General features: G+C 44.3%; 1 protein-coding gene across 1 annotated transcript in view; it reads left to right on the top strand.

Annotated features, from left to right (window-relative positions):
* The first annotated feature begins 18,114 nt into the window (after window positions 1–18,114).
* Window positions 18,115–27,561, top strand: part of LOC134761325 (quinone oxidoreductase-like protein 2) — a 63,830-nt gene continuing 54,383 nt past the window's right edge. The window contains 10 exon segments of the mRNA XM_063723763.1: window positions 18,115–18,427; window positions 18,523–18,608; window positions 18,611–18,630; window positions 21,561–21,657; window positions 23,276–23,334; window positions 23,866–23,931; window positions 24,693–24,802; window positions 25,672–25,715; window positions 25,718–25,749; window positions 27,156–27,315. Of these exon segments, the coding sequence (XP_063579833.1) occupies window positions 18,372–18,427; window positions 18,523–18,608; window positions 18,611–18,630; window positions 21,561–21,657; window positions 23,276–23,334; window positions 23,866–23,931; window positions 24,693–24,802; window positions 25,672–25,715; window positions 25,718–25,749; window positions 27,156–27,315 (730 nt within the window). The 5' untranslated portion in view covers window positions 18,115–18,371.

A 27,561-nucleotide genomic window follows, 5' to 3' on the forward strand; every position in this document is an offset into this window, starting at 1 on the left:
CCCCACTACCATGGGTCCAGCCCTACTGCCTTTCTTTCCGTTCCTCAAATATACTGTTTCCTCTCTCCCCCAGCCTTCAAACATGCTCTTTCTCCCTCTGCTCCTAACTCATCCTTCCTTCCAATGGACATTTCTACCCCAGGGAAGCCTTCCGTCACCACCCTGGCTCTGGATTAGGCTTCTCTCCTGTGAACTCCCACAAACCTCCTGCTTTACCTACCACGTAACACACTGCTCTGGAATCATTGTGTTTGCTGGCCTGTCTCTCCAACTGAACTGTAAACACATGAGGGCAGCACTAAGTGTTTGCCTTGTCCAGCGTTGTACTCCTAGTCCCTGGCACATGGTAGTGCTCTGCAAGTATTTGTTGAATAAATGGCTACTGTGCCAATATGACAATTGAAAACCCAGTGGTACTTCCCAGATTTACATTCGACATGTTTATTTTAGTTAAGTCACTGCTAAGACACAGGAAGGGCCCTGAATTAGACATGTGTTGTAATTAGGCTGCCCTGACCTCCTCTTCTCCCTTTCACTTTATTCCAAGGCCCTCTCTCATCCCACCTTTTCCACGATGTCTTCTCAGGGATCCTGGTTTGCAGTCATCCCAGTCAGCTTAGGGGCCACTCCCTGTGTGTACATTTACTGGCAAATGTCTGTGTCAGATTTTGTAATTTTTAAAAAAAATTTTTTACTGGTCATTTGAAAATTACTATTAATTATAATTGCTTTTAAATGATTTTACAATTTTGTCTTATCTTTTCCAGGTTTTTCTTGATAGTAGGAAGGATGTTTTCTTTTATTAATCCTGTTGATAGCTAATGCTTTTGTAGTACACAATTTGTGTTTAATGAATACACACGAGATAACTTAAACCCTACTTTTTCTTTAGAAATTGAATTTATTATAGTGCCATTGTGGAAATGAATACTAGATCTGTTTGGTGATGTGGCAACTGGACTGTTTCTTAAAGGAAACTGTGGTTCCAGGATGGGCTTGGAAGCTGTAGCCCAGAACTATGTGGGCGCCGCGGCCCTGGTGGGTTGGCAGGAACAGGAAGCCCGCAGCCAGAAAAAACATTGTTCCATGGTGCTCTCTAGTGAGCCAAGGCACCACCAGGTCAGAAGTCAGGGCCAGAGGCCCTCAAACTTCAGCAGGAAGCAGGATCATCCGGGGAGCCTGACGAAACTGTAGATGTCAGTGCTCCTTCCCAGAATGCCAAGCCAGCAGGGAGATCAAGCCTTTCAATCAGCATCTTCAGGGATCTGATGCACACAGTCCTCGGATCACACTTTGTGAAGTACTGACTAGGTGATGCTCATCAGAAAAAAACTCTCCAGATACGTAATCTGAGAACACCCACGCCCATTCTTCTGCTCCTAGGGATGGATCACTGACCTCTTGCTTACTACTCAAGGATGGATTTGGATGAGAAAGACAGAGAGAGGAGAGAGAGAGAGAGAGGGAAAAAACAGTGTCTACATCTCTGGTATGAATCCAGTACAAACAAGAATATTGAGCAGCAAAAAATGGATGGAAACACTGAGCGAATGTTTTAGGGAGGATTGTGTCACCCTCTTTTGACACCTATCTCCAATCTGATAAAGCACTAATGAAGAGTGCTACTTTCCTCATTTTGTACCCTTCCTGGCAACAAGGGTAGGGAGGTGCCTGGCTTTTATCAAGCAAACAGCCCACAGCCACCACTATGTCAGACTTTTAAAGTATATCATCTCTAGAAGTCCCTGGAATCATAGAGAGTGAGGCATTCTTTGTACCATACAGAGGGAAGGATTGCTGGACAACTGGTTCAAGCATAGGCAACAGAGAGAATTCACTTTCATGTGTCTGTATTTATGTTCTGTTAACAAACTCACTGTAAAGATAAATACAGTAACAACTGCATCATTTTCTCATTCATAAAAAGGGCCAATTCATGGCCAGAAACCCAATAGACAGTGTTTATCAGTGACAAAAAAAAAAAAACAAAACACTTCAAATCCCCACCAGTACTTTTCTTCCTTCCTCTTGATAATTTTATTACTATTATCATTTATTTATTTATTTATTTTGAGACAGAGTCTCGCTCTGTCGCCCAGGTTGGAGTGCAGTGGCACAATCTCGGCTCACTGAAGCCTCTACCTCCCGGGTTCAAGCAATTCTTGTGCCTCAGCCTCCTGAGTAGCTGGGATTACAGGCTTGTACCATCACATCCAGCTAATTTTTGTATTTTTAGTAGAGATGGGGTTTCACCATTTTGGTCAGGCTGCTCTCTAACTTCTGGCCTCTGGTGATCTGCCCACCTCGGCCTCCCAAAGTACTGGGATTGCAGGGGTAAGCCATCACACCCGGCCTCCCTCTTGATAATTTTAAATGAAGGCTGCCGCTTTACTAAGGGGCTGTTCACAAACTAAAATGTTTGTTGAACCTTGTGAGGTGATAAATTACTCCGATGTGAAGTCTACTACTCAAGTCTAAGTTTTTTATGTACTTGTTCATGTATTAATTGTACCTAATGAATTCATTTAAATGGCAAAACTACATTTATCGAGTGTCTGCTATATGTCTGGACACTGTGTTGGGCTCAAGAAGTATAAAGGAGCACTGGGTAAGGCTGACTGCCTATACAGGGGTCAGCGTCTAGAGGGGACATTATCTGATGCAATGTGATGGGTACTCTACCAGAAATATGAACCCAGGGCTAGGATAGCACAGGACAATTACCTCTCTCCATGGGAACCAGCTGAATAGAGAAACGCTATCACAGACACACTCTAATATTCTAATACTTGATGAACGCTGGAATTTTCATGGGGATTAGTTAAGACTACATCATTAATTTTCAAATGTTTCAAGACAAAAGAGTTATCAAATCTCTGTTCTCACAAATAATGTTTTTTTAAGCTCCCCCATTCCCCGTGACTGTAGCTTTGAAACAAACTATGAGGTGCTGGGCTGATGCCATCTGATTTCAGTCTTGCTTATTTGCTTGTCCGGAAAACTTTAAGCATAGACTCACAGAGCCCTTAATGAGAAAGCTCATTAAAAAGCCGTCTGAAATGGTGAAACAAATTACATGCACAACACAGCCCACTCTTTTCCTCTTCATTTCCTTCTTTCCCTCCCAGCCTGCAGCATTATAAACGACAAGGTGAAGTGAATCATCAGGTCAAAAAAAGGCACTGCCGAATGGGTCTATCCGTACCTCGTCGCTTTGATGACATTTCTCTTGCTTCACTGCAGCACTAAAATGTTGCCCAAACAGCAGGAGGGCCCTGCACAAGTAACGATGGCCTTGGTTAAAGCCTTTGATTGTGTGTATTTGGGTGGAACTTTAACTTGTAATTGCCAAATGCACACATTGTCTGATTTCAGAGCCTCTCCCTGGAAGGCTTGTTTATTCCTGGTAAAGGCAAAATTTCCTTCCTTCCAGGTGTATCTTTGACCACTTTATGAAGGTTTCTTCAGGAGTATTACTTCAGGATGAGAGAGATCATATTCAGGGCAGGCCTGGCTACAAGGCATCTTATTAAAACACTCTCCACCCCTGGGTCTGTGAGGAAATCTGAGGGCAATCGGGAGTTTCAGGAGCTAGGATATGTTTCCTGCCTCCTGGCTTAACAGGAAGTGATGGTGACAGCTGTCCACTGGGAGGAAGAGAGGGGAGGTGGGTGTTTGGGTTTTTTTTTATTTTCTTTTATCCTGGGGTATGCAAAACGAAGGCTACAGATGCCAAACAATCCTTCCACACCTGGTAGCTGGGGCAATATTTGTGGGGAAAAGGAAATCCTTCCCTCCATCTTGCCCCTTAATTTGTATAATTCACTGGGGTTGAGGCACTTAGAATTAAATACTTGCAACACTGCTTTTTTTCTCTGCTGAGGTAGAGAGACTACCACCTTTAAAGTCAGAAGACTGGGGTTTATGCCCTGACTTTTTATCAATTGCTCTTGGTTTGACTCTTAAGAATTCACTAAACACTTCTAAATCTGTGTCTACCGTGTGCCAGGTACCTAGCCAGGCACTGAGAATACACAAATAGCGAAGTCACAGTTTTGACCCTGAAGTTTTTCATAATCTCTTGGGGAAGGCATACACACAAACAGTCACAGCACGATGTCATGTGAGCTAGGAAAGAGCCACTGTGAAAGCAAGAGGAAGGGGAATGCACATGTTTTCAAGGTGGGGCAGCAGAGTGAGAAGGTGAGAGGTGGTCGGACTGCTGCTAGGGAGGGTTTCACAAATCGGAAGCCTGAGCAGGATTTTAAAGAAATCCTGTTCACTTGGAGAGATGGAGACACACACACACACACACACACACACACACACACACACACACACAGAAGGGTGGTAGAAAGAACCCCGATCAACAGCGTTAAGGTGTGGCAGAAGAGAAGAAGCTGAGGACAAGACCGAGAAAGAGCAGGCTGGGAAGCAGGAGGAGAAAAAGCAGAGAATGGCTCTGAATGCAAAGAAGCCAACTATCATAGGGACCGACGAGCATCCCTTAGACTGGGCATATGGGAAGTCACAACAATTTCAGTGGCCTTTGGGGGTTGATCACAGTAGGATGAGTAAATGGAAGGAGAGCAATGGAGCTAACAGGCATATTCTTAATGTTTGGTGGACTTGGCTGTGAGGAGGAGATGATGGCTAGACAGGGATAAGGAATGAAGGAAGCCTTTTGTTGTTTTTGTTTATGACTGAAACGTGGGCATCATTATATGCCACAGTGGAGAGGGAGGAGTTAACCTACAGGAGAGAGTTGGGATTAAAGGAGTGAATTCCTACTTCACAGAGTCTTTCTGAGGATTAAATGAAATCCCCTTGGTGAACCCTTTCTCTAAAGAGATACACACATGTGAAGTATGATTATCCTGCTGTTGAAATGAAACCTCCATGCATCATCACAAGGCATTTGAGCTCACTTATCACTTGGCTGCTGAGATAGGCAAATCTCCCCTTCCATAGCCTTTTTGTGTGCACTGCTTCCCTATTTCCTCTTGCCATCACTTTAGACATTAGAGCCCAATAATTACTTGAGTTCTCCTTGACATTTCTTCCTGACAAACAACACAACTCACCAGTTCCCCCGGATCACAACAGGAAGCTGGGGGTTGATAAGTGAGAAGCGATTAAGGGAGAGGACGAGAGCCTCCTCATTGTTATTATGAAGTGGAATTAACATCCAGACATCTTGGGAACTTTGCTTTGTCAGTTTATTAGCTTTCCATCAGAGAGCCATAAAGACACAGGGACCATGACGTACACTGTCCCCTCACGGACACCTGTGTCCCCTTTCCCATCTCAATTCACGAACTGTAAGTCCCACCGCGGCAGAGACTTTTGTCTGTTTTGTTAGCTGCTGTGTCCCTAGTGCCTAGGGACACAGTGACTGGCACATGGAGAGTGTCTAAAACATACGCAGTAAGTGAATGAATCACCCATTCCTCCTTCAACTGATTCAATAAAAAATGAGTGTATACTACGAATCAACCACCAAACGTATCCTAGATAAACACAGTTAAAGAATAGTTGTTATCATTTAAACAATGTATATTCTGTGCCAGGCACTTTACATACATTAGTTCATATAATCACCATCATTTTACAAATGGGGAAACGGAGACTCAGAAAGAAGTCACTTGGTTGAGGATATGTGATTGGAGAGTGAAGAAGCTGGAATTCCTGACTGCTGGAATTCCAAAACCTATACTCTTTCTACACCAGCCTCATCCCTCATCATTCTCCAGCTCAAACCGTAACTTCAATTGTAAATGATCACTTGCAATTCCTTGACCATGCCATGTTCTGTCGTGTGTACTCCTTTTCCTGGGACATGTTTAGCTGTGCCCTCTGGCTGGGTAATTCTTCTTCATTCTTCTTCTCTGAGGCTTTCCTGAAATGATGTTCTCTGGCTGGGGTAGGCTGACCTTCCTCTCTGCTCCCATATCCCCTCTTGCAGCCCTTCATCACAGAACATATCACAGGCATTTGAGATGCCTCCTTATGCGAACTTCGCTCCACCAGACAGTGAGAGGCTCAAGGGCAGGGACAGTGTCTTTATAACAAAAGGTGCTATTGATTGAGTGATGCCACAAACGTGCTTACTTTGTTTAATTTTCACAACCACTACCTGAGGTGGGAATTATTATGCTTCTTTTTTTTTTTTGAAATGGAGTTTCGCTCTTGTTGTCCAGGCTGGAGTACAATGGCACGATCTCAGCTCACTGCAACCTCTGCCTCCTGGGTTCAAGTGATTCTCCTGCCTCAGCCTGCCGAGTAGCTGGGACTACAGGCATGCACTACCACACTCGGCTAATTTTGTATTTTTAGTAGACACAGGGTTTCTCCATGTTGGTCAAGCTGGTCTCGAACTCCCAACCTCAGGTGATCCACCTGCCTCAGCCTCCCAAAGTGCTGGGATTACAGGCGTGAGCCACTGCTCCCAGCCTATTATGCCTCTTTTTTTTTTTTTTTTTTTTGTGAGATGGAGTCTCACTGTCACCCAGGCTGGAGTGCAGTGGCGTGTTATCAGCTCACTGCAACCTCTGCCTCCTGGGTTCAAGCAATTCTCCTGCCTCAGCCTCCTAAGTAGTTGGGTTTACAGGCACACACCACCACGCCCAGCTAATTTTTGTATTTTTAGTAGAGATGGGGTTTTACCATGTTGGTTGGGCTGGTCTTGAACTCCTGACCACGTGATCCACCTGCCTCAGCCTCCCAAAGTGCTGGGATTACAGGCATGAGCCACTGTGCCCGGCTTATTATGCCTCTTTTAAAGATGTGGAAATGGAGGCTCAGAGAAGTTAGATAACTTTTACAAGGTCACAGTGAATAAGTAGCTAACCCAGGAATTAAACATAGGTACATCTTAATCCAAAGCCCAAATTCTTTTCACTTCACTATGCTGTCGTTGGAATTATCTACAATGCTCACAGTTTAGCTGTGGGGGTAAATAGATAAATACCACCTGAACATTGAGATTAGCAAGCTACTACAGGTTGGTACAAAGTTCTTTGGAGTGACATATGGAAGGGAATAATTTGTTCCCTTTGGGGGAGGTGGGAGCTGGAAGAGCTTCATAAGGTTGCCAGAATGCTTGGGAATTTGTCAACTGAATTAATAATGATGGTTCAAGGTGGAAGACAGTTCCCTGCATCTAATCTTGGTGGATGGTTTTAAGGGCCACAACAGTCATTGCCCAGGTCACTACTGCTTCCAAGTTGGCCCATCTGGGTGCCAGGAATGCAGCCCAAATGCCTGCTGGTACCTGCTTAAGTGATGACTGGTAACCAGGCAACCCTGTCAGCACATTGTTTCACTGAAATCATATTTGTGAGTGTGTGAATATGAAAACAACTTTACATAATCACAGTTTTAATCTTGCACAATATACTTTACATTTAAATGAAATAAGTGTATTTTCAAGCTTATGGCTATATGGAATAGTGTAGCAACCCCTAATTATGTGTTAGCTTCTCTTCCTGCTCTTGTCCCTTAACTACAGGCATCCCTGGAGGCTGCTTTCTGTATTCTCTCCTCCAGGCAATTAATCTATTTTCTAGGCTTGAATGACTGTAAAATTCCTATAAAATGAGGCTTAAAACTGCAAGCAAAGCATTGCTTTAAAATATATTGTATAATACCTTCTTTGTCTGCTCTTGGGGGCATTTGTCAGGGAAAGCACGGTAGGCAGCTGGATACTGTTGTAGGGGCTCTGGTACCAGGCAATTAGGATGATTCTAAACTGCTCCATTTCCGAGCTATGTGGCCTTGGGCAAGTTACTTGACCTCCTTAAGCCTACATTCCTGATCTATAAAAGAGCAAAAATAATAGTATCTTAGTCACAGAACTATTGGGTGGATTAATGAAATCATGCAAAAGCACTTAGTGACTGGTTTGTTAGAAATAACCAGTAAGTGCTACCGTTTATTTACATATTTACTTACTTGTTTATTTTTGTTAGAGATAGGGTCTGTCTCTGCTGCCCAGGCTGGAGTGCAGGGGCACAATCATGGCTCACTGCAACCTTGAACTCCTAGGCTCAAGCGATTCTCTCTCCTCAGCCTTTCTAGTAGCTGGGACTTCAGGCGCATGTCACCATGTCTGGCACTAATTTTTCTATTTTTTTTTTCATAGAGGTGGGGTCTCGCTGTGTTGCCCAGGCTGGTCTCAAACTCCTGGCCTCAAGTGATCCTCCTGCCATGTCCTCCCAAAGTGCTGGAATTATAGGTGTGAGTCACCATGCCCAGCCAGTGCTACTTGTGATGATTATTATTACTCTCATGGTTAGCAGGATGAACAAATTTGGGTGACAGTGATTTGAAACCTATGAAGCACTATAAAAATGTGAAATATTATCACTATTATGGATACTGCTGAGGAATGAGATGCAAAGAGCATGGTATTAAGAGCAGTGAACAGGAAGTCAGGAAAGCCAGATCCCAATGCTACTCCTGTCACTTATCAGCAGTGTGGCCTTGGGCCAGTCTCTCCCCTAACCTCAGGTTTTTTTACTTGTAAATGAAGTGGTTTGATTAGATTATCTCGAAGACTCATTCCAGCTCCGAAATTCTATGATTCCATGACTTTTGGAGCAAATAACTTATGTAGAAATCTTATACATTTCCTGGAATAGAGTAGGTCAATATACACTATATATTAATGGCCAAAGTACATTTCTGAAGTTGATAAAACTTAACCCCAATTGCAACAATCAGAAAGAGCATTCCTAGGGGAATGCAGTGAAAAAGCAAACTACTCCTACCCACCTCAGGAATTTTGAAGGACATCATTGTGGCAGAAGAGAATTTATATCTAAAATGGTAATACTGAACTCGTCATAAAGAAGATGAGATTATGTTCAGCATTTGTATACTTAGCTAAAGAAGTGGGTGCAGTAACCCTTAAAATTGTCTGGATTTGGGCTTTGGATAGTTATGTTGTGGCTGGCAGCTCCTCACACCTTCCTACCATTTACTGAGTACCTGCCATGTTCCAGGAGTGGTGGTAGGCTCTGAGGCTACTGAGACAGTCTCTATTCTCAAGGGACTGACAATCTATTGGGTAAAGCATTTTAACTGTGGAGGATACTTTTGCATGTTCTGCATAGTCCTGCATGATGCTTACATTGTTTATATATTATTTGTCTATTATTCTGTGGAAACATAGCTGTTTGTGTATTCAGCTTTGGCTTGCTTCCCCACCCTCAGCCCTCCACCAGCTTCTGGATGTTAAATATCATCTCTTCATGTGAGCTGTACCAGAAGGAAGAGTCATCTGTTACTCTTTTACTTCCTTAATGAGCCCTCAAGCTGGTTTGCAGGGCAGCTATCTATACTTTCTTTCTTTTTTTTCCAGAGGACAGATTGGTTCAGAAATAGCTGCTTGGTCTTATTCTCTCCCAGGACTCAAATTTTATTCTTCTTGTCCCCTCTCCATCTTACCCTCAAATAAAATAAAATAATCAGAAACAATCACCAAAACTAGATAGTAGGGTGTGGTGGCAGCACTTTGATGGATAGACCAAATATTTCTTTTGCTACTATAGCAACTACTATTAAATGCCTTGTCACACATCTTTGGTTCTCTTTGGAAATGTGAAGGTTATTTTGCATATGTGCTTAAAATCACCTCAATTACCGAAAATACTTTCGTCTCCCTCCAAGATTCTTCTTAATGGGACTTTTACTATTTTCTTCAGATATTGTTATAAATGCAGAATGCAGTCTTGAACATTTTCTCCAAACTATTTGATTTCTCTAAATATTCTCATCCCAAATATTTTCATATTATCTGAGAATGACAAGGATATTATGAAAATCATAATTGAAAAATTTTCCATAAAAACACTTAATTAAAAATAAAAAGTTTGATTCTTAAAGATATTTTTTGTTATCTAGAAAATTGATAACAGATAACTCAATGTTTATTGAACAATTCATTAGATAAACCAGTATTAAATGGCTGTGTCAGGTATTGTGCAAAGTACTGCAAACATAAAGGAGATTAAGAAATGATTGCTACTTTCAAGGAGCTCAATTAAGAGCTGCTTGCTTTATACCTTGTATAAATAGTTAATATTTTACAAAACACTTTCCATATGTAATAACTCATTTCATCCTCAGAACAATAAATCCTGGTTTCATACTTAATAAACTTGCAGTTTCTTGTTGCTCACTGCTTTTTTTTTTTTTTTTTTTTTTTTTAGACCAGGTCTCACTCTGTTACCCAGGCTGGAGTGCAGCGGGGCAATTCCAGCTCACTGCAATCTCCACCTCCCGGGTTCAAGCAATTCTCATGCCTCAGCCTCCCAAGTAGCTGGGACTACAGGTGTGTACTACCACGGTTGGCTAAGTTTTTGTATTTTTGGTAGAGATGGGGTCTCATTATTGTCACGCATGTCCGTGTGAAGAGACCACCAAACAGGCTTTGTGTGAGCAACAAGGCTGTTTATTTCACCTGGGTGCAGGCGGGCTGAGTCCGAAAAGAGAGTCAGCAAAGGGTAGTGGGATTATCATTAGTTCTTATAGGTTTTGGGATAGGTGGTGGAGTTAGGAGCAATGTTTTGTGGGCAGGGAGTGGATCTCACAAAATGCATTCTCAAGGGTGGGGAGAATTACAAAGAACCTTCTTAAGATGTGGGGGAGATTACAAAGAACCTTCTTAAAGGTTGGGGAGATTACAAAGTACATTGATCAGTTAGGGTGGGGCGAAAACAAATCACAATGGTGGAATGTCATCAGTTAAGGCTATTTTCACTTCTTTTGTGGATCTTCAGTTGCTTTAGGCCATCTGGATGTATACGTGCAGGTCACAGGGGATATGATGGCTTAGCTGGGGGTCAGAGGCCTGACATTCCTGTCTTCTTATGTCAATAAGAAAAGCAAAACAAAATAGTGGTTAAGTGTTGGAGTGGTGAAAAATTTTGGGGGTGGTATGGAGAGATAATGGGCGATGTTTCTCAGGGCTGCTTCGAGCAGGATTAGGGGTGGTGTGGGAACCTAGAGTGGGAGATATTAAGTTGAAGGAAGATTTTGTGGTCAGGGGTGATATTGTCGGGTTGTTAGAAGGAGTATTTGTCATATAGAATGATTGGCGATGGCCTGGATACAGTTTTGGATGAATTGAGAAATTAAACAGAAGATACAAGGTCTGAATAAAAGAAGGAGAAAAATAGGTATTAAAGGACTAAGAATTGGGAGGACCCAGGACATCCAATTAGAGAGTGCCCAAGGGGGTCCAGTGTAATTACTTGCTTGGTTGGTGAGTTTTTGGGAAAAGACCATTAGTCCGTTTTACCTTTCCTGAAGATTGAGGATGGTCAGGGGTATGAAGGTTCCACTGAATACCAAGAGCCTGAGAAATTGCTTGGGTATTTGACTAGTAAAGGCCAGTCTCTTATTGGACTGTATAGAGGTGAGAAAGCCAAACTGAGGAATTATGTCTGACAAAAGGGAAGAAATGACCGTGGTGGCCTTCTCAGACCCTGTGGGAAAGGCCTCTACCCATCCAGTGAAAGTGTCTACCCAGACCAAGAGGTATTTTAGTTTCCTGACTTGGGCATGTGAATAAAGTCAGTTTGCCAGTCCTGGGCGGGGGCAAATCCCTGAGCTTGATGTGTAGGGAAGGGAGGGGGCCTGAACAATCCCTGAGGAGTAGTAGAATAGCAGATGGAACACTGAGAAGTGATTTCCTTAAGGATAGATTTCCACGATGGAAAGGAAATGAGAGGTTCTAAGAGGTGGGCTAGCGGCTTGTAACCTACATGGAAGAGGTTATGATATGACAATAGAATAGAATGGGCTGTGAGGCAAGAAGGAGATATTTTCCTTGGTCCAGGAAGCATTTGCCTTGTGTGGGAAGAGATTGATAGGTGGAAGTTTCAGTGGGAGAGTAGGTGGGAGTGACGAGATGAGAAGGAGAAAAACCGCCGTGAGGGATAGAAGTTGGAATGCTAGCTGCTTCTTTAGCTACCTTATCAGCATAAGCGCTGCCCCTAGCGATGAGATCTGATGCCTTTTGGTGACCCTTGCAGTGTATGACTCCAGCTTTCTTTGGAAGTAAAGTGGCCTTGAGAAGAGTTTTTATTAAAGAGACATTAATGATGGAGGACCCTTGTGTAGTAAGGAAACCTCTTTCAGCCCATATAACAGCATGGTGGTGCAGGATATGGAAGGCATATTTAGAGTCAGTATAAATATTGACGCATAATTCCTTTGCAAGAGTGAGGGCTTGAGTTAAGGCAATGAGTTTGGCTTGCTGAGAGGTAGTGGAGTGGGGCAGAGCAGTAGCCTCAATGATAGATGTGGAAGATACTATAGCATAGCCTGCCTTTGCTGGTGAGTGGCGATTAGGCCTGGTGGAACTGCCATCAATAAACCAGGTGTGATCAGGGTGAGGAACAGGAAAGAAGGAAATACGGGGAAGTGGAGTGAATGTCAGGTGGATTAGAGAGACACAGTTATGGGGGTCAGGTGTGGTATCAGGAATAATGTGGGGGCTAGCCTAAAACAGTAAGGTCAAGTTGTTTGGACAGAAAGGCTACAGGGTGTGGTCCCAGCTCTTGTGTAAGAATTTTGACTGCACAGCCCTGTACTTTGGCTGCGTGTAATGAAAAGGGTTGGGATGAGTTAGGGAGAGCTAGTGTGGGAGCAGCTTCTAGGGCTGTTTTTAAGGAATGGAAGAGGAGTGGGGAAAGGATTTAGGATCTATGGAGTCAGCTAGGTTTGCTTTTGTGAGTTTATATAATGGTTTAGTCAGGATGGTAAAACTAGGTATCCAAAGGCGAAAGTACCTATCCATGCATAGGAAGGAAAAGATTTGTTGTTTTGTAGAAGGTGTTGGGTTTGGGAGATTAGCCGGACACAATCAGCAGGGAGAGCACGTGTGTTTTCATGAAGAATTATGCCGAGATAGGTAATGGATGAGGAAGAAATTTGGGCTTGACTGAAGTAATGGGAGCTGTCTGTGAAGCCTTGCAGCAGTACAGCCCAGGTAATTTGCTGAGCCTAGTGGGTGTCAGGGTCAGTTCAAGTAAAAGCGAAGAGAGGCTGGGATGAAGGGTGCAAAGGAATAGTAAAGACAGCATGTTTGAGATCCAGAACAGAATAATGGGTTGTGGAGGGAGTTATTGAGGATAGGAGAGTATATGGCTTTGGCACCACAGGTTGGATAGGCAAGACAATTTGGTTGATAAGGCGCAAATCCTGAACTAACCTGTAAGGCTTGTCTGGTTTTTGGACAAGTAAAATGGGGGAATTGTAAGGAGAGTTTATAGGCTTTAAAAGGCCATGCTGTAACAGGCGAGTGATAACAGGCCTTAATCCTTCTAAAGCATGCTGTGGGATGGGATACTGGCATTGAGTGGGGTAAGGATGATTAGGTTTTAATGGGATGGCAAGGGGTGCATAATCGGTCGCCAAGGAGGGAGTAGAGTTATCTTATACTTGTGGATTAAGGTGGGGAGATACAAGGGGAGGATGCGAAGGAGGCGTTGAACTGGGGAAAAGGGCGTAAATGAGGTGTGGCTATAGCCTAGGAATAGTCAGGCAAGCAGATAATTTAGTCAAAATATCTCAACCTAATAAGGGAGCTGGGCAGGTGGGGATAACTAAAAAGGAGCGCCTAAAAGAATGTTGTCCAAGTTGGCGTCAGAGTTGGGGAGTTTTAAGGGGTCTGGAAGCCTGGCCATCAATACCCACAACAATTATGGAGGCAAAGGAAATAGGCCCTTGAAAAGAAGGTAATGTGGAGTGAGTAGCCTCCATATTGACTAAGAAGGGGATGGACTTACCCTCCACTGTGAGAGTTACCTGAAGCTCGGCGTCCGTGATGGTCTAGGGGGCTTCCGAGGTGATCGGGCAGCATCAGTCTTCAGCTGCTAAGTCGAGAAGACCTGGGAAGGAGTCAGTCAGAGAGCCTTGGGCCAGAGTTCCAGGGGGTCTGGGAGTGGCTGCTGGGCAAGTTGGACAGTCCGATTTCCAGTGGGGTCCCACACAGATGGGACATGGCATAGGGGGAATCCTGGGCTGCAGGCATTCCCTGGCCCAGTGGCCAGATTTCTGGCACTTAAAGCAAGATCCTGGGGCAGGCGGTCCTGGAGGAATGCCTGGTCGCTGCGGTTCAGGCATTTGGAGTTCTTATGTGCTGGAGATGTGGCTGGGGTTTGTCTCACAGTGGAGGCAAAGAATTGCAACTCAGAAATACGTTGCTACTTGGCTGCCTCTACTCTATTATTGTACACCTTGAAGGTGAGGTTAATTAGGTCCTGTTGTGGGGTTTGAGGGCCAGAATCTAATTTTTGGAGCTTTTTCTAATGTCGGCAGTGGATTGGGTAATAAAATGCTTATTGAGAATAAGACGGCCTTCTGGCCCTTCTGGGTCTATGGCGGTAAACCGACTAAGGGTTGTTGCCAGATGGGCCATGAACTGGGTTGAGTTTTCATATTTGATGAAAAAGAGCCTAAACCCTGATTTGGGAGAGGTCGGATAAAGAAAAAGGAGCATTAACCTTGGCTATGCCTTCAGCTCCAGCCACCGCTTTAAGAGGAAATTGTTGGGCAGGTGGGGGAGGGCTAGTCGAGGAATGAAACTGTAAGCTGGACCGGGTGTGAGGAGGGGAGGTGATAAAAGGATTATAGGATTGGCGAGCAGAGGCTGAGGAAGAATTGGGACCTGGCTCGGCCTAGTGAGGTGCAGCCTGGGGAAGAGGGGAGAGGTTAGATGAGTCTGTAGAAAAGGAGCATTCAAAGGACTCAGAGCTTGGGGTGGAGACTGAAGGAACAGATAGCAGAGAAGGAAGAAAGATTTGGGATGAGTCACATTGGGAGCAGAGACTAAGGAGGGACCAATGTATAAAACAATGCCTGGACGTCAGGCACATCAGACCCATTTGCCCATTTTTCGACAAAAATCATCCAGGTCTTGTAAAATGGAGAAATCAAAAGTGTCATTTTCTATCTATTTAGAACCATTATCGAGTTTGTATTGGGGCCAAGCGGTGTTGCAGAAGAAAATAAGACGCTAAGGTTTTAGGTCAGGCGAGAGTTGAAGAGGTTTTAAGTTTTTGAGAACACAGGCTAAGGGAGAAGATGGGGGAATGGAGGGTGGAAGGTTGCCCATAGTAATGGAGGTAAGTTTAAAGAGAAAGGTAGAGACATGGAGAAAGGAGTAGGTGAGCAGCCAAAGCAGGTGTCCCCGCAATTGACTTGCCACCAAGGGAATGTGGGTGAATGACCAAGGCAGGTGTCCCCACGGTGATCAGACACCAATGGAGTGTGAGTGAATAATCAGGCAGGTGTCCCTGCAGTGACTAAACACCAAGGGAAGACTGTCTTCCCGAGTCCGTGACCAGCGCCGGAGTCCACAGATAAAATGTGTCTCCTTTGTCTCTACTAGAGAGGAAAAAGAACTGGAGTTGGAAGGACAGGGAGATTGAAGGGTAGAGAGAGAGGGAGATTGAAGGGTAGCAAGAGAGGCTGGAGAAGACAGTGAAAAGACCGCTTACCCGATTTGAAAATCATGAGATGTTCCTTGGGCTGGTTGGTCTGAGGACCCGAGGTTGCAGGTGGATCTCCTCAAGGAGTGAGGGTGAGGACAGGGGACTGGTCTCCCAAAGGAGTCCTCCTGCCCCGGGTTTCAGCACCAAATGTCATGCATGTCCATGTGAGGAGACCACCAAACAGGCTTTGTGTGAGCAACAAGGCTGTTTATTTCACCTGGGTGCAGGCAGGCTGAGTCCAAAAAGAGAGTCAGCAAAGGGTGGTGGGATTATCATTAGTTCTTATAGGTTTTGGGATAGGCATTGCAGTTAGGAGCAATGCTTTGTGGGCAGGGGGTGGATCTCACAAAGTACATTCTCAAGGGTGGGGAGAATTACAAAGAACCTTCTTAACGGTGGGGGAGATTACAAACTACATTGATCAGTTAGGGTGGGGCAGAAACAAATCACAATGGTGGAATGTCATCAGTTAAGGCTATTTTCACTTCTTTTGTGGATCTTCAGTTGCTTCAGGCCATCTGGATGTATACGTGCAGGTCACAGGGGATATGATGGCTTAGCTTGGGCTCAGAAGCCTGACAATTATCTTGCCCAGGCTGTGAGCTCCTGGCCTCAAGCAATCCACCTCCCTCAGCCTCTCAAAGTGCTGAGATTACAGGTGTGAGCCACTGCGCCCAGTTGCTCACTGTTATTTGGCAACCAGAATGTTCACTTTGATGATAACATTAGTATTTCTCCATTATTCCCGGTTTGATTTTATATGCCTAATGATTAACAGTTCACAAAGTGCTTTCTTGTCTTATTGGAAACACAAGTTTTTTCATTTTCTCAGCTTCTAGTCATTGTTCTAGTCTTCCTCTTGTGGGAAGGGGGAGAGGACTAAAATGACTTCTCAAATTCCTTGTGAGTGCTATTAAAATAACAGTAAGCTCTGTTGTATATCCAAGGTGAGGACCTTGCTCTTGGACTCCTTTTCCCCAGAGCCTTTAGGCTATAATCTCAGAAGTTCATTCCTACTTCATTTTTGCTCTCCATTTTCCCTTTATTCCATTCCTGATCATGCCTTCCAGGTCATGCTCTATCTGGGAATTCTGTTTCTGTCAAAAAATAGAATTTAGCAACTTAGGGATTATTCTGCCCAATGTGTTCATTTTACAGAGGAGTTCACTGAGGCAGAGAGCCAACAAGTGTCAATGTTAAACCCACAAACAAGTGGGAGAGCTGGGCTTGAACCTGAGACTACTCTTCTGCCAGATGTCTTTTAAAGACATCAAGCTGTCTTTAAAAGTTACCTGTCAAACGAAATATTCTCTCCAACATAATGTGTGCCTCTCTTATATAGCTAGCCTATAAATATTTGGTTACTGTTGCAATAGAGATCTACCCAATTTTATAATATTTCACAGATTATATTGTATATTTTCAATTCTTCCACAGTGTGCTTATTCACCTAGTGTGAATGGTCTGTGTTGGTCTTCGAATCAACAATCATTTATTGAGCATCTACTATGTGCCAAGCATAATACTGGCATTGGGGACATGAGAACCAATGCCCTTCCACTCTCCCCGTGGTGGGTTTTGGTCTGATTTTAACTGGAAGTATTATTTGGATTTGTGTAGGCTCATTCAACATTGGATCATTAGTAACTCTTTAGATTTAGTGTAAATGGTCCTGTAAATGTGAGAAAATTAGTAACAAGAATTGAACTCTAACAAGGTGTTCAAATGCTGACTTTAAAGCCTTTACCTAGGCAGGCGTGGTGGCTCACACTTGTAATCCTAGCACTTTGGAAGGCTGAGGCGGGCAGGGCGCTCGAGGCCAGGAGTTCGAGACCAGCCTGGGCAAAATGGTGAAACCCCGTCTCTAAAAAAATACAAAAATTAGCCAGATATGGTGGTGCACAACTATAGTACCAGCTACATGGGAGGCTGAGGCGGGAGGATGGTTTGACCCTAAGTGGTGGAGGTTGCAGTGAGCCGAAATAGTGCCACTACACTCCAGCCTTGGTGACAGAGCAGGACCCTGTCTCAAAAATAAATAAATACATAAATAAAGCCTTTACCTGTGCATTTAGGATTTTTTGCACTGCAGAGGACCCAAGAACGTTTATCTATGTATCATCTGTCTGTCTGTCCATCTATCTAAAGAGAAGGTCTCACTCTGTCACTCAGGGTGGTGTGATCATAGTTCACCGCAGCCTCCAACTCCTGTGCTCAAGCGACCCTCCCGCCTCAGCCTCCCGAGTAGCTGAGACCACAGATACTGGCCACCACCCGCCTTGGCCTCCAAAAGTGCTGGGATTACAGGCGTGAACCACCCAGCCAAGAACCACTATTTAAATGTCGCCAAGTGTGGTTTAAAAAGTCTCCCAATTTTGAGGGGGGCAAGGGTTGGAAAACTATTGGGTACTATGTTCAGCACCGAAGTGACGAGATGATTCGTACCCTGAACCTTAGCATCACGCAATATACCCAGGTCACATCTGCACATATAGCCCCTGAATCTAAAATAAAAGTTGAAACTATAAAAAAAAAAAGTCTCCCAAATTTGTTACAATAATGCCAAAGAAGGTTAATCTCGGGTAGTCTAATTCCGTTTCCTGGTGTTTTCCTTTATTCTTTTTTTCTTCCAGCCGGCTCCACCTCCAGAGAGGCCCAACAGGGGGCTCGCGCGGTCGTTTGGGCTCGGCGGCCGTAGAAGCCGGGCGCACTGGGCCGGAGCTGCCCCGCCGGGGTTGGGTCGTGGCTGCCAGGGCGCGTCGCCAGGAGGCCTCGCGGGCCGCCCTTCCGCTCTCCCGGGGCTGGGCGGCGCTGTCCGGCTCTTCCTGCCGCGCTCTGGCCACTCCCCTTCGCCCCTCGCTCTGCATGGCCTTGGCGGCGGTGCTCTGCAGGCAGTGCCTCCCTCGGGCGTGGGTCTGCAGGTGCAACCCCGACTCCTCCCTGAGCCCTGCAAGGCAGTCCCGGGGTGCTCCCGGCGGGGCTGTCCGACTGACCCTACCCTTGTTCTGTGTTGCAGGAGAGCCGGACAGGGCAGCGGCTGGCACTACCGCGCCGCGATTTGCGCAGAGCTGAAGAAGCCCCTGACCGTTGAAGAGGTGGCCCCCTCCCCGTCGGGCCTCACGAGGTAGGGGGCTAGCTTATCCCCTTCTACCCTCCCCTTCTCCCCGCCACCACACACTCCCCGCAGGCTTCCTTCTTGAATCAAGTTCCCAGTTCCCAAGCGAGGGGGCGACCTCGTCCTGGGAGGGCGACCTCGACTGGAGGGCAACTTCGTCCTGGGCTAGGTAGGGGGTTGAAGCCCTTTCCAAGGTCTAAAGTGCTAAAGGAAGATTGTTCCCGCAAAACACGCCTATAGGCCACTTTTTCAATGCTCAGAGCTGTTGCCTTAGAAACAGAGAATTCTGATTTGCACACAACTTTGTATGTGCAAGTTATTGGTTTAACACAGGTACATGGACCTCATCCTTTGCTTCCTTCCACCTCAGCGCCGGAATTGAATTATTCGGCCTCTGCCTCCCTGAAACCAGCCCGGTAACCTCCGTGTTTCCGTGTGAACATACGCCTCTGGTATTTTGCGGAGATTTGGGATGGGGTTCGTTTAGTGATGTGGGCAGCTGGTCCACTGAAATGTGGACATCACTTTGGCCCTGCCTATTGACCACTCTGGTAACACAGTGTCATCTGGTGTGGAGATGAGAACCTCAGACAGCGTGAAGCAGGCAGTGGGCCTCAGTGTTGGAGACCGCCAGGGAGAGGGAGAAAGGCAGCTATAGCCCCAAAGTGTTACCAGCATGGAGCCTGTTAACTAACATGGCTAACACGGATTATTTGAATAAGCACATGATGGCAGCCAATCTACTTCCTGGGATTCACATGCTGAACGACATTCATCCTCAAATCATCCTTAAATCTAAGTGGAGTGGCTGGAGAACACGTGTGCCCTGTGCATGCTTGTCAATAACTGATGTGTCCTGCATGCACGGAATGTGTCCAGGCTGAGGGCTAGGCTCCTTTGTTCCGTTATTTGTCCTAGACATTGCATTGTAAGGAATTAGCCCATGAGAGCTGTGACTATGTTTGTTTTACTCATTACTAAATCCCTTAAGTCTAAAATGGTTCCTGGCATGTGGCAGAAGCTTAAAAAATTGTTGAATGAATGAATTTTGTAGATAAAAATGTCTTCTCACCAATATGGCCACCTCTGTACAAACAAATCAATATCATCCCTTTGGTGTCTCAGCTTTCATTTCTTCCAGTAATTCCAACCCCTGTTGGGATGTGTTGGTTTATGACAGTGGTTGTCTAGCACAGCGGTCCGCAACCTTTTTGGCACCAGGGACCAGTTCTGTGGAAGACAGTTTTTCCATGGACTGATGGGGGTTGGAGGGGATGGTTTTGGAATGAAACTGTTCCATCTCAGATCCTCAGGCATTAGATTCTCATAAGGAGTGTGCAACCTAGATCCCTTGCCTGTGTAGTTCACAATAGGGTTTGCACCTTTATGAGAATCTGATGCTACCACTGATCTGACGGGAGGCAGAGCTGGGCGGTATGCTTGCTTTGTCTGCTCACCTCTTGCTGTGCAGCTGGATTCCTGACAGCCTACCGGTCTGTGGCCCCGGGGTTGGGAACCCCTGGTCTTGGGGCTTGTTAAAACAGAATGCTAGGCTTTGTCTTCGGAGTTTCTGATTCAGTAGGTCTGGGATGGGGCTTGATAATTTGAATTTCTTTTTTTTTTTTTTTTGAGATAAGGTCTCACTCTGTCACTCAGGCTGGAGTGCAGTGGCACGATCATGGCTCACTGCAACCTTGACCTCCCAGGCTCAAGCAGTTCTGCCACCCCAGTCTCCCAAGTAGCTGAGACCACAGGCACATGCCACCATTCCTGGCTAGTTTTTTAATTTTTATTTTTGTAGAGATGGTTGCCCAGGCTAGTCTCGAACGCCTGGGCTCAAGTGATTCTCCTGCTTTGGCCTCCTGAAGTGCTGGGATTACAGGCATGAGCCATTGTGCCTGGCCTGTGCCAGGTGATACTGATGCTAGTGGTTGGGGCCACATTTTGAGAACCATGGGCTTACAAGGCCTGGAGAAACTACTGGCTACACTGCTGTAGGTCTGCCTCAGCTATGGCACTATCACAAAACATAGAGGCTGGGGATCTGGGACTAGGGTAAAGGATTCCAGATTCCCCAAACAGTTGATCATTTTACCCTTCTGTTTAAAACTCATTAATGACTTCCCATTGTCATTAATTTTCATTGTTAATGAAAATTAAGATCCTCAGTAAGGAGGCCGGATGTGGTGGCTCACGCCTGTAATCCCAGCACTTTGGGAGGCTGAGGCAGGTGGATCACGAGGTCAGGAGTTTGAGACCAGCCTGGCTAATATGGTGAAACCCTGTCTCTACTAAAAATACAAAAAAAATTAGCTGGGCGTGGTGGTGCATGTCTGTAATCCCAGCTATTTGGGAGGCTGAGGCAGGAGAATTGCTTGAATCGGGGAGGCAGAGGTTGCAGTGAGCCGAGATGATGCCACTGCACTCCACCCCAGGCAACAGTGTGAGAGTCTGTCTCAAAACAAACAAACAAACAAAAAATCCTCAGTAAGGCTTCAAAGTCTCTTGTGTGCCCACTGTAGTGTCTTTGTACATGCCATTGCTTTTGTCTGTGCCAAGCCTTTTGCCTCCTATTTTGAATAGTTAACTCTTAGTTGTTAGTTCAAAGTGTTGCTTACTTAGGAATGCTTTTCCTGACTTCCCTAAGTGGTCAAATCCTTCCATTATGTGCTTTCATAGCACCATATATTTTTATGATTAACGCTTGGTACTGGAGTTATAACTTAATATAGGTAACTTCATTATTATCTGGTTAATATCTGTTTTCCCTCCTATACTTTAGCTTCATGAAGGCAGAGGCCTTGCCCATGAGTGTGTGCCGGCTCTTACTTTAGTATCTGGCATGTCGTTGTCATTCAGTAACTATTTTGATATGATTGAATGAACATTGTCTCCGTGGATGTGTACTGTTCTGCTTTGCTGCTCTATTTCTTTTGTAGGTCAGAGTTGATGTCCATTTCTGTGGAGTTAACTTTGGTGATATTTTGATCTGCCGTGGTCAATATCAGGAAAGGCCCCATCTTCCCTTCACACCTGGTGAGTATGGGGAGACCAAGTGACTGCTTCAGGAAAAAAAGATACAGGGAGTTTTCAGAATCATGCCCTTGGGCTCAGGCAGTGCTCTGTTGGTGTCTGCCTGCCGTCAGTGATGGTTCAGTTAGATGTGTCCATCTCACTGTGTATTGGGATCACTAGATTGTGAGCCCCATGAGGGCAAAGTCTATGCCTGTCTTTATCAACATTATATCCCCCAGCTTAGCATTGTATGTGGCTCTTAGTAGGTGCTCAATAAATACTCTAAAAATGAAGAAATGAACAAATGAATTTTCACCAGAATTATCATTGGTCCTAGTCATTCATTCCCTTTCCTTGCTTGATATTGCCCCGATTTTGTTTCTTAGCTGAAGGATCACAGACATCTGTTTGCAGCTAAAACTTTCAGCCTCACAGACACATTCCCAATAAAGCCTAATGCCAAGCCGGGCGTAGTGGCTCACACCTGTAATCCTAGCAATTTATGAGGCCGAGGCGGGCGGATTGCCTGAGCCCAGGAGTTCAAGACCAGCCTGGGCAACAATGGTGAAACCCTGTCTCTACCAAAATACTAAAATTAGCTACGCGTGGCGGTGTGCGCCTGTAGTCCCAGCTACTCGGGGGGCTGAGGCAGGAGAATTGCTTGAACCTAGAAGGCGGAGGTTGCAGTGAGCCAAGATCATGACACTGCACTCCAGCCTGGGCAATGGAGCGAGACTCCATCTCAAAAACAAAACAAACAAAGAAACAAACAAAAAAACCTAATGCCAAAGGATCAGAGAGAAGAAGAGTGTGGATTTCTTAGCAGCCCTCTGTCTGATTTTTGTTCCCAATCTGCTTCTAGATCCTGAACCTGTGGACAAGTGACTGATTTTTGTTGTTGAAATTTATTTAAAGGGATATAAGTATAGCTTAGCGTGTATATAGTACATGTACATTTTATACAGATATATATTATGAAAGATAGAGTGATTGCAAATAGTTACCGTGTTTTGGTTTCAGAGTGTTTGATTGTATCTTGACAGTTAGAACCATTTCCTTCTGTTTATATTTGCTGAAATACTGGTTGGGGGGAAGACGTCATACTCAATTGAGTTATTCCCCTGGCAGCTCAAGTAGGAAACATGATCATTAATTCAGAAATTTCAGAGGTGAAAGAGGAAAGGGCAGACAGCACCAGTTCATCCAGTTGAGCCAAGTACTGTCTGAATAAACAGTTCATGTCCTTGAGGGCCCTATAGTCCAGCAGAAGAGACTTGAAAACAGATAAATAAATAGGATGAACATTGTCATTGGGGTGCTATAGAAGGTCCTAGTGATTAGGGTCAAAAGTACCTGTGTACCTGTGATTCTCTGTGCTTTTGCACATTCTTGAAATTTTCATTTGTGTCATGGTAAGATTGGGACTGCTATAGCTTCCCAGGTTGTGATCGTGAAATCTTATGTTGACTTTCCTGTGCGTTGAGTATAACACCTTACCTCTGTACCTGCATATGGAGAGGAGGAGGGGCACCTAAATCCTCAGCTCCGAAAGCTGTTGGAATAGCCTGTCGATCAGTGTTTTCTCATCTCCATGGTGTTGTGTTTTACAGATAACCTAATCTTTAAACAATGTTTTTAGGAATGGAGTTTTCTGGGACAGTATTGGAGACAGGCACAGACGTCAGCACAGTTAAAGAGGTAAATTAGTTGGAGTCTAGGGAATCAATGTATATGTAGCTATGAAAAATGTGCTAACTTCATTTGTAGCCAAAGCGTCTTACTTTTACTGGCTTTTGCCTGCAGACACCAAAGGGAAACCTAACTAGAAAGGTAAGAAACAAAATTCTTTCTGGGGAAAGGAAGTAATTGGAAGTTCCTGGCTGCTTTAAACTTTTTATTATGAATAAAAGGCGGCACCTCAGTCTTTAACCAAGAGGACAGAGAATTTGAGCCTCTTGTGAAATTAAGACTGGGCTTCTAATTCAAGTCAACCTTTCCCTTACTCTATCTCATCATCTCAAATGTGCTCACTCAAATTGGCTTCACAACCTGGTGGTGGTATTGAGAGAGTTATTATTTTATTTACTAAACATTAACTCTGAATAATTAAGACCAACCTGTGTCTTATGGAGTCAGAGATGTGCATTTTTTTTTCTTTTTTGATTAACTCAGGAAAAGGAATGCAAGGTCATACATTTGCACATATCCTTAATTGTATGTTTCCTTTAGGGAGATAGAGTTATTGGCATAAGAAACTTTAGTTGTATGGCTGAAGAATGCGTCACTGACCTGAAGGTATGTATCTGTACCACTCAAGATTAATGGTTGAAGATGTTTTTTTCTCCTTTGTTTTTCTTTAATTTCCACCTATCCCTCATTCCTGTCTTCCCCTCTCCCTCTTTTTCTTTGTATTTATTTGGTCATGTCTTGTTTCTCTGCTAAGCACTTCATTTTTTCAAATGTTAAACTCTTTCTCTTCATTAATGTGACAACACTTTACACAGAGCTTTGTTTGCGTTGTTTTAATAAAGAACAACATTTTGTTTTCTGAGTCCTTGAGCTGGTTCATTTGGACTAGGTAGTTTTAGTAGAAAAACTGGTTTTGGGCATTTAGCTGGATGTAATGGGCTTCTCCCGGACACAAAGCTTATGAAAGAGATAGCCCTGGGAATGGAGCCAGCCAGGGTAGTCTAGCATGGTTGTGCAGGGTGTGAATGGTGCCCCCTGGTGGTGGACAGTACACAATTGTCTCCACTAGCTTTACTGAGGTAAAACTGACATACCATTCACCCATCACAGTACAGTGATCTGTGTTCCATTCTCTACCTGTTGGCTCCTTCCTGAGCCAGATGCTAGCCTTGGGGTTTTGAAGTCTGCTGCATTCAAGTTCTGAAATCTGCTACAGCTTGCTTAGTTTTGACTTCCACTGGGCTTGGTTATGGGCAAGTGTTTCCCTTTGCAAATCAGTCACTGAATCAAATCCTAATATTTACTGAGCAGCCTTTATGACTAGGTACATACACTCAATCTGTAAGTCACTGTTACCTCTTTTTTAGGACCCGTGGCAGATTCCAGAAAAGGTCTTCCTATAAGAAGCTGCTGTCCTCCTTATAACTTACGGCACTGCGATTTTTGCTCTTGAGCATCAGGCCCGTACCCAGCCTGAGTAAGGACTGTGTAGATGACAGAAGGCTAGAAAGTACCCTTCTCTTGATATCAGAAGTGTCCAGCAAGGCCGTGCCCCACCTCTTCCCTTCACTTCCCTTCCTTTTGGCTGAGGAAAGGCCAAAGGGAGGTAGCCACTTGAGATTGGGGTTTTTTGACTGTGAGGACATCCCTTTGTCTGAGAGGAGATGATAGACTGTGAACTTGGTCATTGTGAATTGGAGAAATACCTCTCTCAAATATGACCGCCCTGGAGATCTCATAAAAAATATTAAAGTGTAGATAGTTGGTTTATTTAAACCCATTTCACTCTGAGTTTATTAGAGGCCCATGGTATTTTTTTCTGTGAGGCCTTGTTGAGTGTGCCAGATGGGACATTTCAGAAGAAAAGGTGCTGAAGTTTGACTCTTTACCTGGAGCGTACATACTGCTTCTTGATCTTTTCAGAGAGCTGAGACTCAGAATTGCTTCAGAGAGGTGGGTTTAGTTGAGCAGTGGCCATTACATGCTCATCACCTTGTAACATTGGGCAGTATCTAATATGAGAAGGATTTTAAGATAGAATTTCTGAAGAATAAATTGGAGTGGTAGCTCAAAGGAAGGGTTGCCACTGATATGAGGGAGAGCCTACCTAGAGAGATTCAGGAATATTTTTCCTGGGAGGTCTTCAAAACTGAACCAAATTAGCACTAATCTAGAAGTCACATCTGTAAGCTTACAGGGTGGAGAACAGATGTATATGAAGGTTTGAATGAAACGACCTCTAACATTCTTGCTTTAAAATGTTCTGTTTCTAAAATATTTGTGAAATCATATTACTGGTTGACTTTTGAAGGTTTCTGAAGTGTAATTCATCTTTCTTTGGCACAGAGAAGTAGTTTTAGTGATGGCAGCAGCTGGAGCCACAGGCCTTGCAGTGACATGGCAACGAATGTTCTTCAGGCCAAGGTATTTGTATGTTAGAGTCACTATTTAAAAAAATCATAACTCCAGTTTTCAAACATATATTTATTCAAACAATATATTCATTCATTGATTAAAAATCATGTGCAAGGCACTGGGGATATAAAGTAACCCAGAGCAGGGTCTTGCCATCTATTCGCTTATAGACTAGGGAGGGGGCCTAGAAGCAAATCACTCATCCTTCCAGCTGCTAGACCCTGGCAAGGTCTGACCCACTTCATGCCTTCTGCACACGCTCTTTTCTCTACCTGTAATTCTCAGAGCTGTTGTTCAGATTTAAACTCAAATGTCACTTTTTCAGAGAAGTATTCTCTGTCCCTCAGTCTAGGTGAGGCCCCTCTCCCTCCTCTGTATATGTAATTTTATAACACCCTCTACTTCTCTTTCATAATACATAGCTCAGAGTGTGGTTACTTGTGTCATTATCGGGTTATTGTCTCCCTCTTACTGGACTGTAATCCCCATAAAGGTAGTGACAGTGTCTCTTTGGTTCATCCCTGTAGTCCTGCACCTAGCATGGTACCTAGAACATAGTAGGCCCTCAAGAACTATTTCTTAAATTAATGAATGAATGAATAAAATAATGAAAATAGACTTAGGTCTCTTCGGAAGTGTCTTTCTGAGGCTGTGAGTGTTGGAAAGGGGGGATTTCTTGGAGAAGGTGGACATTTAAGCTGACTTTTAAAGAATTGGTAGCAGTTGAATAGAGGAAGAAGGGAAGTGAAGGCCATATCGGTGGTGGGAGGACTTATTAGAAGATAGAGAACTAGGAACTAGCATGGTGCATTCAGAGAATTGCAAATAGTATCTCTGGAGCCAGGGACCTGGGGGGAAATGGTGGAAGGTGGCTCTAGAGAGGAGGGCAGAGATAAGATCACGAGGGGCCTTGTGTGGAGCTGAAGAATTTGAACATTTATTGGAAGCTCTTGAGAGCAGTTGAGGATTTAAAGTAGGGAAGTGACATGATATTTTTGCATTTGGAAAAGTTCACTCTGGTAGCCATGGGGATGAGGGATAGGGGAAAGGTCAAGGGTAGTCTGGGAGCAATAGGACAGGCTCTTGGAGCAATCTGAGCCAGGATTAGGATAGGCTACCTGAACCAAGGCAGTGAAAACAATGCATTGAGAGATACTGAAGTGGAAAAAAAATAGATAATTTGGTACCTGGAGAGCATCCTGCTCTAGTCTAAAGAACAAGGGCTTTAAAGTTAGCCTGACGTAGGTTCAAATTCCAGCTTTGCCTCCAGCTTAATATCGTCAGTTTTCTCACTTGTAAAAGAATGCTCTCTCCATGGAGTTGTTGTGGGAATATTGAGATTACACGTGCAGTGCCTATTAGAGGGCGGGGCATGTCAGTAAGAATCTCTTTAAAAAGAATCCTGTTATTATTAGACATTGAGTGGGAAGGAGCAAACTAAGTTAACTCGTGGAGTTGCCATCTTATTGAGATTGAGAACACAGGCAGGAATAGTGAGTTGGGTTTTGGCTGTGTTGAATGTGAGGTTCCTGTGGAGCATGCAGTTGGATAGCCAGAGGGCAGCTGGGTATATAGGTTTGGAGATAGTTGGATTGGTCTGGAATTCCTTTAGGGGACATCTCTCCTTTCTCCTATAACTTCCATTTGGGAAGGACATGTGAGTTCTGAAAGTAATCATAGATACCAGGAGGCTCCTCAAGTGATATGAACACATTTCATGTTAACAGGATGGGCTTTTAGCTCCTGTCTGGGGGAGAGACTATAATTGGTTTTATTGTCTAGAGCTATTGGTTATTTAACATTTCGAGGAAGATAAAATTG

Source organism: Pongo abelii, chromosome 1, assembly GCF_028885655.2.
Source record: "Pongo abelii isolate AG06213 chromosome 1, NHGRI_mPonAbe1-v2.0_pri, whole genome shotgun sequence".
Lineage (NCBI taxonomy): Eukaryota > Metazoa > Chordata > Mammalia > Primates > Hominidae > Pongo > Pongo abelii.